At 39.8% G+C, this 16,964-nt stretch overlaps 1 protein-coding gene across 50 annotated transcripts in view; it reads right to left on the bottom strand.

Annotated features, from left to right (window-relative positions):
* Positions 1–16,964, bottom strand: part of RIMS2 (regulating synaptic membrane exocytosis 2) — a 447,566-nt gene that overhangs the window by 241,401 nt on the left and 189,201 nt on the right. For all 50 annotated transcript variants that reach the window (XM_068672461.1, XM_068672466.1, XM_068672422.1 and 47 more), the window contains one exon: positions 11,610–12,535. In XM_068672461.1, the coding sequence (XP_068528562.1) occupies positions 11,610–12,535 (926 nt within the window). The remainder of the gene's footprint in view (positions 1–11,609; positions 12,536–16,964) is intronic.

The following is a 16,964-nucleotide window of genomic DNA, read 5'->3' as shown; positions in this document are numbered from 1 at the left end:
AACTGAACACAGTACTCGAGGTGTGGCTTCACACACAGTCCAGGTAACCTGGAACTGTTACCCATAGTTAGTAATTAAGTTGTTTAATTATGTGGTACTTTCATAGTACATTTACAGTATATTATTACTGTTACCCATAAAAAGAAACAGCCAACTTCAGGTCCCTCAGCTCTCTAAAATGCTCAGCGATGTGCATCTGTGCAGAGTGACTGAAGGTCATCGCCTTCACAGGGTGATGGGATTTCACACTCGCGTGACACAAATGCAGAGAGGTAGGGCACTATGTACAAGTCTCTTTCCAGATATTTAAAAGGAATAAAACTGCTGACTAGGCACTCTGTGCTCTCATTGAATTTCATAAGTGCACCGAGGCTTTAGCACTTCTGAAAAACGCAGCTTTCATCTTCCACTGCAATGCCTCCAGTGCAGGCATCTGATCTACTGCAAAGTGGAAGGTGTTAGTTAATGCTGGCAGATCAGAATGGCAATGTTTTACACCCACTTTTCAGTCACTTTTTACAGCTAAAAAGCGTGTGTAGCAACAGAAAATAAGGTTCGGAGAATGCTGAATGGAAATCATATCAAGATGCCTTCTTGTATATCTATTTTAACCATGTTTTTCCTTTCTTATAGAAAGCTATTAGTGACAAAGGCAAGAGCGCTGAGCATACCATACATTTTCCTGATACAAAGTTTGCCATAACCATGTACCATTTTAGACCTTGTGAACTTAATATGGCAGTAAAGCAACTTACTGCTTTTTCGCAGGTACTTTCCCTCATCTTAGAAAGATGCTGGTTTGCTCAAGCTCAACGCTTCTTCCAGAGGCCAGAAGTGAAAAGCCGCTTACAGGGCATCTGCACACCACTAACAGCCTCGGCAGCAACAAAGGAGGTGGGCATGGCAGCTCAGAGAAGGCTCCTCACATGCATACTGCCAGCAGTTAGCATTTTTTGCAGCTCAGTGCTGCCAGTACTTCAGCTGATGCCTTCACCTCGCTCTCATCTGGCAAGGCAGAAATTTTGCTTGAGCCAGCGATGAGCTGTGGGCTCACCTTGCTGAGCCACGCTCCAGCATGAAGGTGGGTGCTCTCCTGCTCACGGCGAGATGCACACTTGGTGTCTTCTCAGCTTTTAACAAGGACGTTACTTTGGTTCAGCCACTCTGTTGGACTTAGTCTCTGCAATAACTTTATATTCTTAGAATAAAATTACCGGGTTTGATTGATTTTATTTCTCCTTTCTTGCAATACTGAGTATAAAAAATAGCAGAAAGCCTGCTGCAGTTTGCCTTAATTATACTGAATTACATCTGTGAAGATTTCGCCTACCGAATAGCCTTGGTTTTTGTAAAGGATCACAGTGATGTGCCTCAGTCAATGGGTTATGAATGCCTGAAAACAAGGAACTTTCAGCCTCTTAAATATATTTTCTATATTATTTCTATAGACAATATCAACCTCCTAAATTTGTTCCTGGATCAGCCTGAAGTTCAAACCTAACTCTGGTGGCCTTCAGCAGTCCAAAACTTTCAAGAACAAATTTAATTCCTTTATAGCAACATTATGCTAGCTTTTTAAAAATTGCTTTCTGCTGTAATTCTCTCTTTTTTTTTTAAGTGCACTAAAACTGCAGGCTGAAAACAGAATGGTCCAATTTTCAAAGAACCTCAGCTTTTAGAAACTCTCCGTATTGACAGATTTTCAAAGCTGAGATTATTTTTTTTAATATGAACTGTAAAATACAGAAGAAATATTAAAATTCTTAAAGTTTGTAAAATCCCATGAAAAATACTTCATGCAGGCACTGCTTAGAGAAGATACTATGTAATGTCTAGGCATCCAACATAGGCTGACAAGCTACACCCTTCCATGTTATTATAGGTGTATATAAAGATGCATAGCAGAAAACATGGGGATTTGTGAGGAAAACTTTTATTTGATTCTTACTTAAATTAGATTATGTAACTAATGTTCATATATTTCCATTTTCCAAGTAAACAGATTATGTAACAATGGCCCTAAAAGATGACCACAATCTAAATGACCAGGAAGGCTGAAAATAAAAACACTTGAGCTGTTTCTTAAGGAATGTTTCTCCAGAATTCCACTGACCTGAGCACCTTGCCCTAAGAATTCCTGTCTTCAATCTGGTCTAAACTTCAGCATATGACATGAGTACTTTGTATATGTCAATTCAGTCAGTTTGTCTACCTTTACGAATCTCATAAGAATATCCTACTGGAGAGAATACTTAGAGAGTACTGCCGCATACTGCTGCATGAACACAGGCTGCTGAATTCAGTTTCCTGCTGAAAACTCAAACAGATGAGATGTAAGCCAGAACCACATGCCCCTCTCTCACTCACTTGGATCTCCATGCTCATAAATGACAACGAAATTTTCCTTTACAACAAGTTATCAACAAGGTGAAATCCAAATTGCTGCTCCCACCAGTACATGTGACCATTTACCATGGGAATGTTAAATATTAACTGAAATAAACTGTTTTAAAAGTCTCTTGAAGTCTGGAAGCCTGTAAGTGCTGCAGCATGACCCATCAAATAATTGCCTAAATTACAAGGCTTCAAAAAGAAGGGAGGAAATAAATTGAGGCAAGAGAAAAAATAAAAATTCAGTAAAAAGGGGGAAAGCACCACTGAGGACTGTCAAGTTTTGGGTGGGCTACACAAAATGGGAGCAGGCCGCTATATAAGTAATGGCCACAAGGAAGTAATTCAAATTTTTACAGGATCTCTATCTACTTCTCCCTGTAATGGTTCATTTACCATACAACAGTGCCCAAACATAACCACCTGGCTGTTAGGACTAAAACACCGGAGACTCGCTTTGTCCTCAGCACATCTGGATGTTCCAGAATGTAAGCATTTTTACAGTGCAAGCTGATAGGTGTTATTGGAAACGTTTCCAGAAATAAATCATCAATTGTAATTTCCAACTGCTTTCCCATTTCAAAGCCAAGTAGAAAACTTTATAACTAAAAAAGTGATGCCAAGAAAGAACAATACTCTGCTAAACGTTATTCTTGATTTTTGTTTTCTCTGTGCAATCGTTTTTAGCCTTTCCATGACAAATAGGATTAGTTCAGTAGGAAGGCTGAAAAATGTTAGCATATATGATATTTCACTCAGGAGAGATGTAGGTATTTGTATTCCCTGGCAAAATATGTTTCTCAGTGCGACTTTGCAGCAGAGCCTCTCAGTATCAATTTGATGTACTGCAATGAGCCAATTCTCTTCAGCCAGTTTTATTTAATCTTTACTCAATTATCAAAAAAGCCATTTTTTTTTTACATCAAGGTTTTTCTATCTTGCCCCTAAAATTAGGATTTTAATATCAAAACCATGAATAGCCATGAAAGACACACACTACTGATCCTTAGAAACTAATGGAAGACATCAAACACTTTGAAACACATTTAATGGTATTTAATATATTTTAAAGAAAACATCACTGTTGGAACAAGCCAGGTAGAATTTGCAATAGGGTGAAATTCAGTTCTTCAGTCAATAATCAGCTCCCTAACCAGGCGGCCTGATTTTCAAAGCCAGCAGCCACCATCCAGCAGCCTGATCTTCCCTGGTGAGGCAGTGGGGAGACACAGCCTTTTGTAGGATCATAGAATGGCTTCATCCTTGCCCCAAACCCTGGCAAACAGCTTGGGGCTGTGACTGTGCCAAAGGCACTGATTTCTGAAGGAAATTTCCGTGGCGGTTCTGCCCCGGGCTGCCAGGATGATCCCTCACCCCTGCACCAGGACAGGGAATTGGGAAAATATCCTTTCGGATATGCTTTCCTGTGGCAAACACAGGAGCTTGGCTCTTACTTTTGACACTATCATGCTTAATCTCCAGCTGCTTTTGTGACTAATTCCAGGTCTGGGAAGGCACAGCTGGGAAGTTTGATGCGATGAAGCTAACGGGCAGAGCACGGGGAACCCAGGCAGCAGGGGCACAGCACGTGCTTGTTCCCCGACCTCCTTGCTGTATGATTACCCCACCCTCAATGAAATAAAACGACAAATCCTTACTTTTTCTAAATAAACTGTAAAAAAATCACGCTGCATTACTGACAGAACACTCTCAGCTAATTACTTTGTAAAATTAATTAAGTAAAATTATTTGACAATGGCCCTTTATGTTTCTGACGGTTAATTTGGGAAGCGGCAACGCTACCTGCAAAAATCAATTTAAATATGCCACAGGAAAGTACTAACGTAATTTAAAATGACACCGAGTCTAATCCAGACATTAGATCTGTGACAGATAGGTCTGAGTGCCTTGTTTTACTGGAAGAACAATGATTTCACCAAACTATGAAGAAAATTATAATTTGAAAAATTCACGCTCCCTGCCTTCTGGAGACATCACGTCATTGTTGCTGCTGTTGGTGTTTCTGTTTGCTGAGAGTCCTCTGTGAAAAGATTACAAACACTCCAGTATTTAGCTAAATGTTCAGAAAACTCACGAGAGAAATTCCATAATGGCATTTTGTTCTATCAAGTGTTTTACACAGTACCCAGCAGTCTTCATTTTAGCTCTCCTCTGCCAATTCTTTATGAATTTAAGGCACTTAGGGCTGATGCAAGACTCGAACCACAGGTCCTAAGATTCTGACTTTGTTAAACACAAATTTTGAGTACAAAAGGACTAGGTTGAATAAGGTAAGAACTACCTCCACAAGTCGCCTTCTTAGGATCAACCCTTTTTCAGGCATATTTGGACAGTAATTTCTTTCATTGTTTTTCACAGCAAAAGGTCAATGAATATATACTAAGTTCATTCAGCATATATTCTAGCTGTCAAGATGCAAAAGGACAGTTGAAAAACATTTTTAAACAAAAACACAAGTCTTTTGTCTTCTACTGACATTTGAAAAAGGTAAAAGTGCTCATAGAAAGTCACAATGCTTTTTATGGTACTTTTAAGAATGGTAGCTCAGACAATTCCATGGCTTATAGTTTTAATTGAAATATACATATATATTTACTTTCAGAATAATAAATAAGTAAAAAAAAAAAAAAGACCATTTCTAGGGCAAAATACATGGTGTAGTTAGTATTAAAAATATGAACTAAAAATCAGTTCCAATAATAAATATTTCTCTGCAAGTTAAAAATATTTAAAATTATGTAGTGCTATTAATAATCAACTTACTCTCATCTGGAAGCATAAATAACTACAATTAATGCACAGAAATACCTTAGTAATAACTCATGGTCCCTCCATTACATCATATCAGGAAAGAATAAATCTGGTGCCAGCACAGCACTTTGCTATAGCTGTAGTTCCAGCAAAATTCCAGAGTAAAAGGAAACAGAATAAAGAATTGCACTTCTAATGGTTTCTGTACACTTGTGTATAGAAGGTTAAGTTTGTAATTTAGTCAATATTCTAATCAATAAAACTATTAGATTTTTTGTTGGAACCTGAGTGCTATGAAATTTTTCATTTATTTTTGAGAAAATATTCTGTCTTCTCTGACTACTATATGAAAATACTTCTTCCATACTTCAACACATCTCTGCCTATCCCGAGATTCTTTTTGGCTGAGATTTTTTTAGCATGCACTACAGCATCTAATATGACATTCAATATAATTTTATCAAGAAGCTTCAAATGTTAGTGTTTACCATCTTTTTGCTTAATTAGTGTTACCCTACAAAAGTTTCCTGACTTGCTGCTGTATGTACCTGCCTGAAAGCGTCTGCCAGAAGAGCGGGAGTGATATAATGATGGGAGTACGTGGTCAAGAACTGAGAAAAGGCAGTCTTTCTGTGAGGGACATTGTTGGCATATGCCAGGTTTAGGTGACTGCAAATTAAAAATGTTATACAGCAGATCCATCTAAATGCTGCAGAAGATCGCATCACTTCCCTCTATCTCCTGAGGAACATACAAGTAGGAGAAGGTTTGGCAAAACTACAGCAAAGTAGTTCATTACTATTAGAAATCTCCACAGCTTTACACATTGTGGTTCTGCTATCATCTATGCATATTACATATATTATTTTATTTTTTTTAGGAAAACTGTATTCTGTCATGGACGATTACTAATATTTTAAGTAGTAAGATACTTCTCATTTGATGTTGTAATACTTTAAAAGCAGCTTTTTTTTTTATTGCTCAAGCACATGGAAGTGGAAAAGTGTAGTATTTCTTATTGGTTAGTACTTCCTATCTATACAGCTAAGACAGACACAAGTTAATAGCAGAAGGCTGGGAAAAAAAATAGAAAAATTGAATTCTGAATTTCCAGTCAAAGTCTTTATATATTAAAATCACATTTTCCTTACAGAAGATGTAAAGATCTTCATGGAAAAAAAGGAGGTTTTTTCTAAATGCAAAAAAATGTTCTCTTACACTGCAATATTAAGCAAAAAAACAATAAGGAGAAATGCATCAGTTGCCTTAAATCTGAGTTTTAATAAAACACAACAAACTTTTCAGTGTTTTGAATGAATGATCAATTATTCTCCTTATGACTATTCAAAATTTAATATTTCAAAATCTAAAGTATCTTCATACTGAGACTGAGTGGAATTTCAAAGCCTGTTCTTGAGTTCATGACAAGTGCTGCAGCTCAGTCCTGAAATTTTGCCTTCTAGTATAATTCCCGTTTGTTCCACCGAAGTTAGACTTTCAGGAACTCTCTAACCTGAATGAAGCAGCTTTTAGAAACAATGACCTCATTCAGATCTAATTTAGTTCAGTGTAACTTTGAAGTCAAAGTTGAAGATGTAAGAAAGTGGCACAAGTCAGACTGAAATCAGGCCCTTATCTCTTGGAATTGAGAAGTGCAAGCACTGTGACGGCATCCCACTTGCGTGGCAGCTCTGCTCATGGAAGCCATACGAGCACACTGAAAGCATGCTTTCTTTTCCTCATCCATGAGTTACCTACCATACATTTTTGCTTGTGACAAGAGGATATAGGTTTGAGAGGTCCCAGATAGACTTTATTCTCCACCCAAAAAAAATAAATAAATAAACTGTTTTAAATTGATTTGTTTGGTTTTTTTTGTTTGGTTGGTTGGTTGGTTTTGGTTTTTCTTTTCAATAAACAATAATGTCCCATTCCAGAAATGACATTTTTAACTTCCGTAATGAAAAAGTGCAGTTACTTCTTTTTTTTTTTTTTTTTTTTTAAAGAAAAAAAGAGTGTAATACAGTCAAGGCAAGGTCATATACCCATGTTTTTAGTGCACCTAGTGACAAAGAACAGCATATGGACCCTTGTCCTGCATACATACATTTTTACTCACACAGCTTGTGCTCTAAAGCTTTCAGTCAACAGTTGAGGGACTTGAATATGAGAACACTGGAGCCTATCTATCCACATGTTATGCGTATGATTTCCTGTGATAATAAAAATGGTCATCCATCTAGATATGATGTTTTAATAAGAGAGCAGTAAAAGCAAACAGTAAACTTCAGAGCCGCACCTCTGAGGGAACACAGAGACACGTTTGCACTCCCCACCACAGCTTCCACCCACATCAGGCGTCAAGTCACCGCCTGTGCAAGCAGATACCACTCGCGGGTGCTCTGGAAGGTGGCTGGGAGCACAGAACACAAGTACGCCTGAACTGCTTACCACCATTGGAAAATCCATTATGTCCTACTTCATGTTTAGAGCAAATTAGAGCAGTATTTAGGGCTATCTAGCACCGAGATTTCCATGAAAGAATTCTCTTTTTTCCATCTGAGATTATACCTTGCTGGAGCACTGGTGTTTTAGGGATTTGTGAAGCACTGTTGTACCCCCAGGACCCCTAAATGTTTGAGGGGAGAAGTGGGCAGAAGGAGCCCCTGCTGCAGCACCTCCCGTGCTCTGGGTGTGGGGCCAGCCCCAGGAGTCCCAAGGCACACTGTGGCAGGTCTCTTCAGGCACTTGAGTTGACTGTGGGCATGAAAGCACTGCCACAAAGAATGCCTGAACAGTGGTGCTGCTTCATTTATTAACCATACCTGGAAAGCCTGTGCTCTCACAGAGCAAACGTGTGGTGCTCGGCCTCACATCTGCTTCATGCTGGCCGACAAATGCTGGGGGCCATCTCAAGCCGGCCCTAAGGCCTATTCCTTACAACCGGACTGACAAACGTCTAACTGAAAATGCAAACAGAAATGTTCTAGTATTTCCTCACAACAGAAGAGACTAAAATCAGACAAGCTATGGATACAGCTTGGCCTAACCTGCATACCACCAAACCCGTGTCCTTCCTTGGGATGTCCCCGTCCCTCTCCCAGCTGGGCCCTCCCGTCCTTGTCACCAAACGTCCTTTTCCCAGCCACTCACCGTCTCACACAAACTGCTGCCTCTGCTTCTCAGCTAACCTTGGCACCCTCTAACCAACACTTAGAGGATTAGCAAGCTCCAGTTCACCTTCTCAGTTATCCTAATTAGATCCATTGCCTTCACTTTAGCTGTTCTTCCCAAACTACGGATCTTAGCTCTAGCCTACTTGACCTACTGGGTTTGTTCTCCCCATTTTCAGCCTTGGTTTCCATCTCGATCCACTGGTCTCCAGTGACCCAATGACATTTTGTTTTGCAATTCCTAAACTTACTCCCCTTGTTTGTCAGCCTCCTGACTCCGACTCCAACCTGCCATTCCTCAGCCTAGTTTATGACCCGAATTTCCTGGTCCAAATATAGTTGCATTACAAAACCTGTGCAGCTAAGAAGCTAGCTCTTCTGCTTCTGCAGCTGAACCTCCATCTACAATATTCCTTCATCATGGCTGTGTCTCACATGGCTGTCTACTGGCTGCCTGCGTCTCGTTTGGGTGTTCGGGTGTTCATCAGCTTTCTCTGCTCCTAGCTTCCCTGCTCCCCACACAGATGAGGCAGGAGCACTCCAATGCTTTCTCTGGCCATTACAAGAAATGAGCAGAAAAATAACTTTGTCTTGTCCCCTCCCTGAAAACCAACATTTATTTATTTATTTATTTATTTAATTAAGGAGAAATTACCTTAAAGCAGACAGCTACTGAAAAGAGACCAGGCCCAAATACTAGGGATACTCCATAGAGAAGGAGATGGAGAACAACTTAGTCTCTCCTTTTAAAGAACTCATTATAACTGCATCCAAATTCTCCATCTAACATTGCCACTCTCCAACTGCAACTCCAAGACCAAATGCATTGGGGTTAGCAGTTCCTCTCTGGCCAAAGAGGCTTTGTGTGTGACTTGGAAGGGCAGCTAAGAAGTCCTCGGGGCTGAGGATTCCTGTAGGGCAGGAAGGAAGTAATCCATGGGGAGGAGAAGCCCATTTTATAGGAGGTGTTTAAAATAATTAATTGCTGTTTGATCAAAAGGAAGTATTGCAGTGCAATGCAAGGAACACTGATGGGCTTTTATGTGCTGGATTCCTTTTGGTGGTATTCAGGAAGAAATCGCTTGCTTGTATGGACTCAACATGGTAACAGAAATTGACAAAAATAAAGAGTTAGGACTTTGCAGGCCTGTCGGCAGCAGCTGTGAAGGCATCATCCTGGCAGACCTCTCTGCTCCATCCCACGCCCAGCAGAAGCCAAACCTTCCCAAATGCAAATAAATCCTTTCTGGGAGCTTCTGCTCCAGGAATAAGGGTGGAGGAGAAGTACAGAGGGGCTGAGGTTATCGTCCTATACCATGAGCAGGGCTGCTACAGCTGGCTCTGACTCTGGGTATGGGCACAACTGCTGGCTTGGCTGCCTGCTCTGTGCACAGTCCCTGCCTCCCAGCACGTCAGCAAGGCCAGAAAGAGCAGCCGCCAGCTCTGGCTGGAAGCAGGCACAGTTAGAAGCAGGCAGAGCTCTTCCCCAGCTCAAGCAGTGGCTCGTGTCCTCTCTTAAAAACCAGGCTGTTCTCCAGCCTGGTTCTAGTCGCAGGCCACCACTGGGCCACACTGATGCAGCTATGACATGAAAACCACACGTGGCAATTCACTTCAGATCAGCAAAACATAAAACGGGGCATTTTTCCTGTAAGATTTCTCAAGCTTTCTTCATGCGTTTATCAAATACATGCTCAATTTAGCTCCATTCACTACCTGAGAAATCAGGAGAGAGATGACATTATCATTAACTATTGTTATCAGTAATAATGTGTTTTCTGTGATAGTTAAAATACAAAATGATCTCAGTGAAAACTCTAATTTATGCCAGTTTATTATAGTGACAAAGAATCTAACATTTTTATATAGTATGATTTATAGGTATGTTTTGTGTGTTACATATCCAAAGAATATATTTTGTGTTATTCTGTATAATGTTTCCTATAGTGAATTTCACTAAATAGCACTTTACTCCTGTTCCCCAGAAATTGATTGGTTCTATTTTCCTCAAGGTTGCTACTAAGAATAAAATCATGAACACCCTGAAGTTCATAGGAGTTTTGCTGCTTGTCAGGAAGACTAATGAGATCTGGATTTCATCACAGCTGTTTGATGAAGTGCATGCAACTACCTACTTCGTCTCTGAGCCAAATTTCAAGGAGCACTATTTTGCTCCTTGGCTATCAGACCATGGTTTCTGCTATCAACATATACAAATTCATTGTAGTTTCACCTCCAATGACTTATGTACTTCAAAAGCAACTTGATAAAATATTTACAACGAACAGTGAATTTTCTAATCCCAATCCACAATAGCAGACGAACACTGAAAGGAACTTCTTTCTTCTCCATGTTCATACCTTGAACATTGTTATTAAGGGGCACACACCACTCATGAGCATTAGTAAAGATGCATTGGCATAAAAAGAATTGAAAACAAGTCATAACTATTGCATTTCAGACCAACAAGATACATGAAAGCAAGTGAACTAACATTAACTAGATTCAGTTTAAACTGATGGTTCCCAATGCTTCCGTATTTAAGACATACATTACCATTGCATAGGTTGAGAATAATTTCAATTAATTAATTTCTTTCTGATAATGGAGTAACTGCAACATCAAAAATCCTAAAAAGCACTAAAATCAAAAATCACCATAGCAATAAGGAACCTCCATTGATATAAATCACCTTAGTCATTTCAATTTAAAAAAGAAAACAAAAAACTTGAATGAGTTAAATTTGCATTTTTTTTTTTTTCCCAGATCAGATGATCTTTAACCTACAGCAGTCAGCATGAAACTGGCATAAGCTCTGCATCATGTGCTCTAGTTAATACAACAGAATTGCGGTCATGCGCCCACACTTGATCCAGATTCGCACTCATGTGTGATCCAGGAATACACAGATCTGCTGTTAATGGACATGAAACCATGGCCTTGTATGACAGCCCAGACTGAGAGATAACTTACAGATTTAATTAACTATTTCAAAAGGTACATTTTTCCTTAAACATATCCAGATATGTCTAGTAGCTGTGACACTCTCTTCGATGTAAATCATTACATTGAGATTTACATAAATGAAAAACAAAATTGGAAAAACAAAACCCCCATCATAACAAACCTCAGTCACATCTGAAGGGCTGTAGATAAGTGTCTGCAATCAATTCTAATATGTAAAATAACCATATAATGGAATGGAAACCAAACCACATCCATATATTGAAATAGTAAAAAAAAAAAAAAAAATTAAAAAAATAGTAATCTTACCTTTTTCACTAACACTTTCACTTTCAATCTCCACATCATCACAACTCGTGTACTCTGGAGTGGATGCCAATTCTTCTTCTGAGCTACTTAAAGAAACCTGGCGCATTTTACCTCCCTTTTTTGTTTTATGGGGCTTTGGTGGTGGAGGTCTGACAGATTCAGACTGGTCTGAGCTGAGTGAATCGTTCCGTAACATAGTCTCCATCTTTTCACGTTTTGTTTTCCGTACGGCAGAATTGGGATCCAAATGGTGTTGTTTCCTTAATGAATCAGAGCGCCTCATGTCTGGTCTTTCCAGAGGAATTGGACTCCTCCTAGGTGTAGGAGGGCTATGATTTGTGGTCCTCTGACGATTGGGACTTGGTCCCTGAGCTTCTCGAGTTCTTTCCATAGAGTATGAACGTTGATTTTCCATGGCAGCTCTGCGCTCAGACACAGATCTTTGCCTTGACGGTCGTTCCATCCTCAGCATAGATATCCGGGAATCCTCCAACTCGGTATTTGCCAATGAGACATCGCTATGCCTCCGCTCGTGTCGTGCTCGGGACACTTCAGCGTGGATACGCATTTGTTCCTCATACGGTTGTGGCTTGACTGGGTAACGAGCCAAATTAGGATCACTTCTGTATCGTGCCTGGTATTCCTCTTCCCTCCGCTGCCTTTCATATTCTTCTCTGTTCTGTGCATCCTCCTCTTCTACCGGATACTCCTTGGAACGCCTGCGACTCCTCCTGTTGGAATCCCTATAATCACCCAGTTCAGGTTCTTCGTATAACTGTGGCCCACGCTGCGACCGCCTATCTGAATAATCTGATGGTGACCTGGGCATCGCACTGTCTGATGGAGCATACTGTGAGTATTCGTCTCGCTCTTCCCTTTGGTCGTATCTTCTGTTCTGTTCTCTTGATATTGATGGGCTTCTTTTCCTAAATGATAATGACAAGGAAGAAGGAAGAGAACTCTGTCAATATTTCCTACAGCATAAATATTCAGCTAATGCTTACTAAATGATACAATGATCAGCTGAAGGAAAACCAACCAAACAAGAAAACATTCATTGCATTTCTGTGTGAATGCGTTTGCACATTTTCTGTACCAAATTAAAGAAAGTATGTCACGATGCATGCTTACAGTGTGTAGTTTAAACAAAAAAACAGTCTTTATGGAAAAATGCTAATACAACATCATAAAATATAAAATTCAAGTATTGACACTATTTTATAGTCATAACTGGTTTATAAAGTACCAAAATTTTATAATCTTTTCTAATCTTTCTTAAGTGATATAACTTGACCACATACTTCTATGTCAGAGGGTTTTATAATCACTGCAGAAATTAAGGCTACATCACTACATTAGTTTGATCTTTTAGCAGTCATTATTGCTTAAAAATATACATTTCCATTCCCACAAAACTATGATGTGTACTAAGGGCAGAAAAGGGGACAGACAAAGATCCAGTGGCGGCAGTTTTCTAAATCAGGTATTCTACCTTAAGTAAAAAAAAAAAAAAAAAAAAAAAAAAAAAAAAAAATATATTTTTATTGCATACTAAAGTAAAGATCCTCGAACTCCTGCCTGGCTTGACAAAAAAATCCTTCTCATCCCTACTCTTGGCAATAGTGTTGGTCCAAGCATTTGAAGAAGACACACCAGCCAGATACCAAAATAGATCTCCAGTACCATTCTTTTTCATAGACCATATCTACCACAGAAAATTCTGAGGATTCTCAGGGAAGCAGAAAAAAAATATATATATCTACAGATATTCTTTCCTGACATTGGCAAATAACTGATTGTCTTTGATTTTATGAGCGGTAATATCCTATTAGGAAATCTGCCTGGAATATTAAAAACGCAACATATATTCTGTTTGATATATTGTTGGTTACATTTGTTTGATATCATTGTTTGCATCTTGAATAGAAGGGATCAATTAAAAACGGAGTAGTGATTCATACAGAAAAACAGACTGGAGCTTCAGATTGTGCCTTTATCAATCCTCAAAGGATAATGAGCATTCAAAATGCCTCTTCCAGACACATCCAGCTTGGTATTCAGTACCCCAGATGGAGCTGGAGGAGTTCCCTGCAGGAATCTGGAATTATTACTGTGTTATCAGACCTTTGCTCTTACATTTTGTTCCATCTTTGCAATTAAGAACCTTTTGAAAATATTTTCTACCCTCCCAAAAGGCCACTGATGCTGAAGGGCAACCTTGCAGACAGCACCATGGCAATCCTACCTATTGTTGAATACAGGGAAAGAATAGCAAAGGCACAGCCTGCTCTTGCCACAGCTGTCTTAGAAGGAATAAGGAAAGGCTTCAGCTTTGTGAAGGGGAGAAGGAAAAACAGGCCTCCCTGGTGCCCAAGAAAGCAGGCAGAAAAGGCTCTGCCTAAGGGACTAGGAGAGAAGACACTGCTCTCTCAGCCAGAAAGGAAATGCAGTTGCTGCTCAGCAAGAGAAAACCACAGTTGTGTGAGAGGAGGGCGTGCAGGGGGTGGCTGGCAAATTGGCGTCCTGTCTTAGGTACCATACAGGGTCATTAAACAATGCCTGAAAGATTTGGACCCAGTCTAGCCCCGTAAACATTAAAGTACTTTACCCTTACAACAGCATCTACAAACGAGGAAACTAATTCAATCTTGCAAAAGTGCAACTCTTCCTGTGAAGGATGACAAGTAATATCAGCATCACTTGGATGCCTATTTGTTTATGGTGAAGTTAAGATGTCCTATCTGTCTTAATAAAGTGTCATGTTGGTACCAGCAGAAATCATAACCTCTGTACGTTTAAGGAAAACTCTACAGCTTCTGCTGCTGGGGCGTCAGGCTGAATCGTTCTCATGTGACACAAACAGTTTCGTAAGTCTGAAACCAGAACAGACAACAGGAACAGACAACCAGGACAACAGAACTACCAGAATCAGAGAGTTTGCAAAGACACAGAAGTTTTCATTAAAACAACGGAGATTGGATGTAGAAGCTTACTTTAAGGAAGATACGCAATTTCAGTTAAATACTTCAGACAATGAAAAATATGCCACATCCCAAATTAAGATATTCCAATTGCAAATTACCTACACTGCTGAAAGTTTCTGCCATGCCTATATTAAAAATGTGCCTAACATCTCAATTCTGTTCCCTGTGTAGGCAAAATCTTTCATCTCCATGCAAATCCAGTTTTAAATAATAAATGGCATTCAATGGATATGCAGTCATCTGTATGGATTTCACTGCAAGGTTGAGACAAGTATGTGTTCACATGGTATGTACGTATACTCGACTGTTAACATTCACACTATGTATACTGAGTTTGTATTACATAAGGAGTTAAGTTATATTTACAGTCGCAGATTTTTACATGGACTTGTTCCTCCAAGACATCAAAACACCACCCCCAGAAGTGCGGTTTATAGGACCAAGTCCATCATGAATTGTGTAAAACACAAAACCATGCATAAGCCAGTTCAAAAAATCTCACATATGCCTTGGAGCATACTAAGTCTACACGTTCTTCAGGATCAAACATATGCATACATGTATCTGTAGTAATATAAGTAACAGTATAGTTAGAAGTGTTTTAGCCACATTTGGGGAGATTATATATTTATGTATACATATATATATTACGTGTAATATACATACACACACATATATATGACTCCATGTCACATTGTCCTCATAGCAATGCAAAGAATAGAAGACAAATCTCTTCTGGAAACACTGGGAATTTTCATAAAAGCAAAAGCATTTATTGTAGACTTTTTGCAGAGACAAACATACTTCTACCAGGAAAATGTATCACCTATGGAACTGGCACAAGATTTCTAAAAACTCCACCTTTTTTTTTTTTCTAGCATGTACTATGTTAATGAGAGGAGGATGTGCCAACAGAGCACCGTATTTTTATACCTCTTAAACAAACATTTTCAAACCCTTTACCACAAGCAGTCACTGCCTCTCCTCTGTTTTATTGCCAAGACATGAATATAGGACCAACATCTATGGTTGACAGTAACATAAAGATCAGCTGAGTCCTCCATCTACTTCACAGAAGAAACAACCTTATGCAGGTGCCTTGTACATGTATGAGGCAACTATCAGGCCACCTGGAAGAGAAAGGACCTTCCTGAAAACCCAGCTTTCTTCTTTGGTGAAAGCAGCCTGACAGGTAAAAGTCACTGCTTTAATTCTTTGTTTACGCTGATTGGGACTATCAGACTATCTTCCTAAACAATTTCAGCTCTGCTGAAGGGATCGAATTTCACCCCAGGATCAAATGGCAGAAGCTGAATCCTATCCATGAGACACAAACAAAGCACACCCGTGCACCCGACCGGCCAGGAACGGCCTTTACCTCCTGTAAAATAGGGACTAATCTGACAAACAGGCTAAAAAAACTCTCAAGAGTACTCTAGTTAGAGACATTCAAAGCTGGAGAGGGCTCGTCCTGCCCAGCGGTCAACGCACCGCACGGTACTCAAGCCCCCCTTCACCATTAGCCACTCTTCTTTATTTTAAAAATACCTGCAACAAACACAGTTGTAGAGTGCATTGCATGTCTACGTTTTGAGAGAGCGCTGTTAAATCATGGTAGGAGGTACAGCACTCACAAAGTTATGGTCAGTCACTGCTATTTTTAGGTCACACTAATTCTGACTCACCTTCATGAGCCTTTGTCTAATCCACTCCTCACCGTTAACTACCTTTAAGACACCTTAGTAAAAGCCTGTCCTGGCGTACCTCCCCCCGCAGCTACACCACAGAAGGCAGCCACACCGTCCCCTTCCTGGCACACAGCAGTGACCCCAACTTTCAGGGAGCACCAGCGCTGCTGGATGTGGCCTGGTCCTCGGCCTGGTCCTCAGCCCGTGGCCCTGAGCAACTGTCCCCTCGTCCCAACACTGCAAGGCCACTGTGACTACTGCTCCTTTGAGCCAGCAATGAAATAAAACCTCTGCTAGGCCTCGAAAGTTCTAGAACCCACACAAACCTGTGGGGCACAGTCTATTAAAAATTCATTTTTCTGATACAGAAACTAAGACTTGTTCTCTACTGATTATCATTATTTTTACTAATACATGACATTTACGCTTTTAACACATCTCTTTTAACCCTACACTGGTGGAAATGTTACTTGCACTGCACTACAAATATCACTAATACTATGAAAAAGCAACCTGACCTGCTCATGCAGTTAATTATTCAACTCCCCCATACTATAATAGCAATATATGTACTTAAAATATGGCATGGGAGAATATAACATGGCTATTCTGTTTTGATGGCTCTGATTTCAGTAATGCAACTACATAGCTTAAAAATCTTTGCCATTCATCTGTACTCTTCC

This window comes from Anas acuta, chromosome 2 (assembly GCF_963932015.1).
Source record: "Anas acuta chromosome 2, bAnaAcu1.1, whole genome shotgun sequence".
NCBI classification, from domain to species: domain Eukaryota; kingdom Metazoa; phylum Chordata; class Aves; order Anseriformes; family Anatidae; genus Anas; species Anas acuta.
This window is presented reverse-complemented; position numbering and strand designations above follow the sequence as displayed.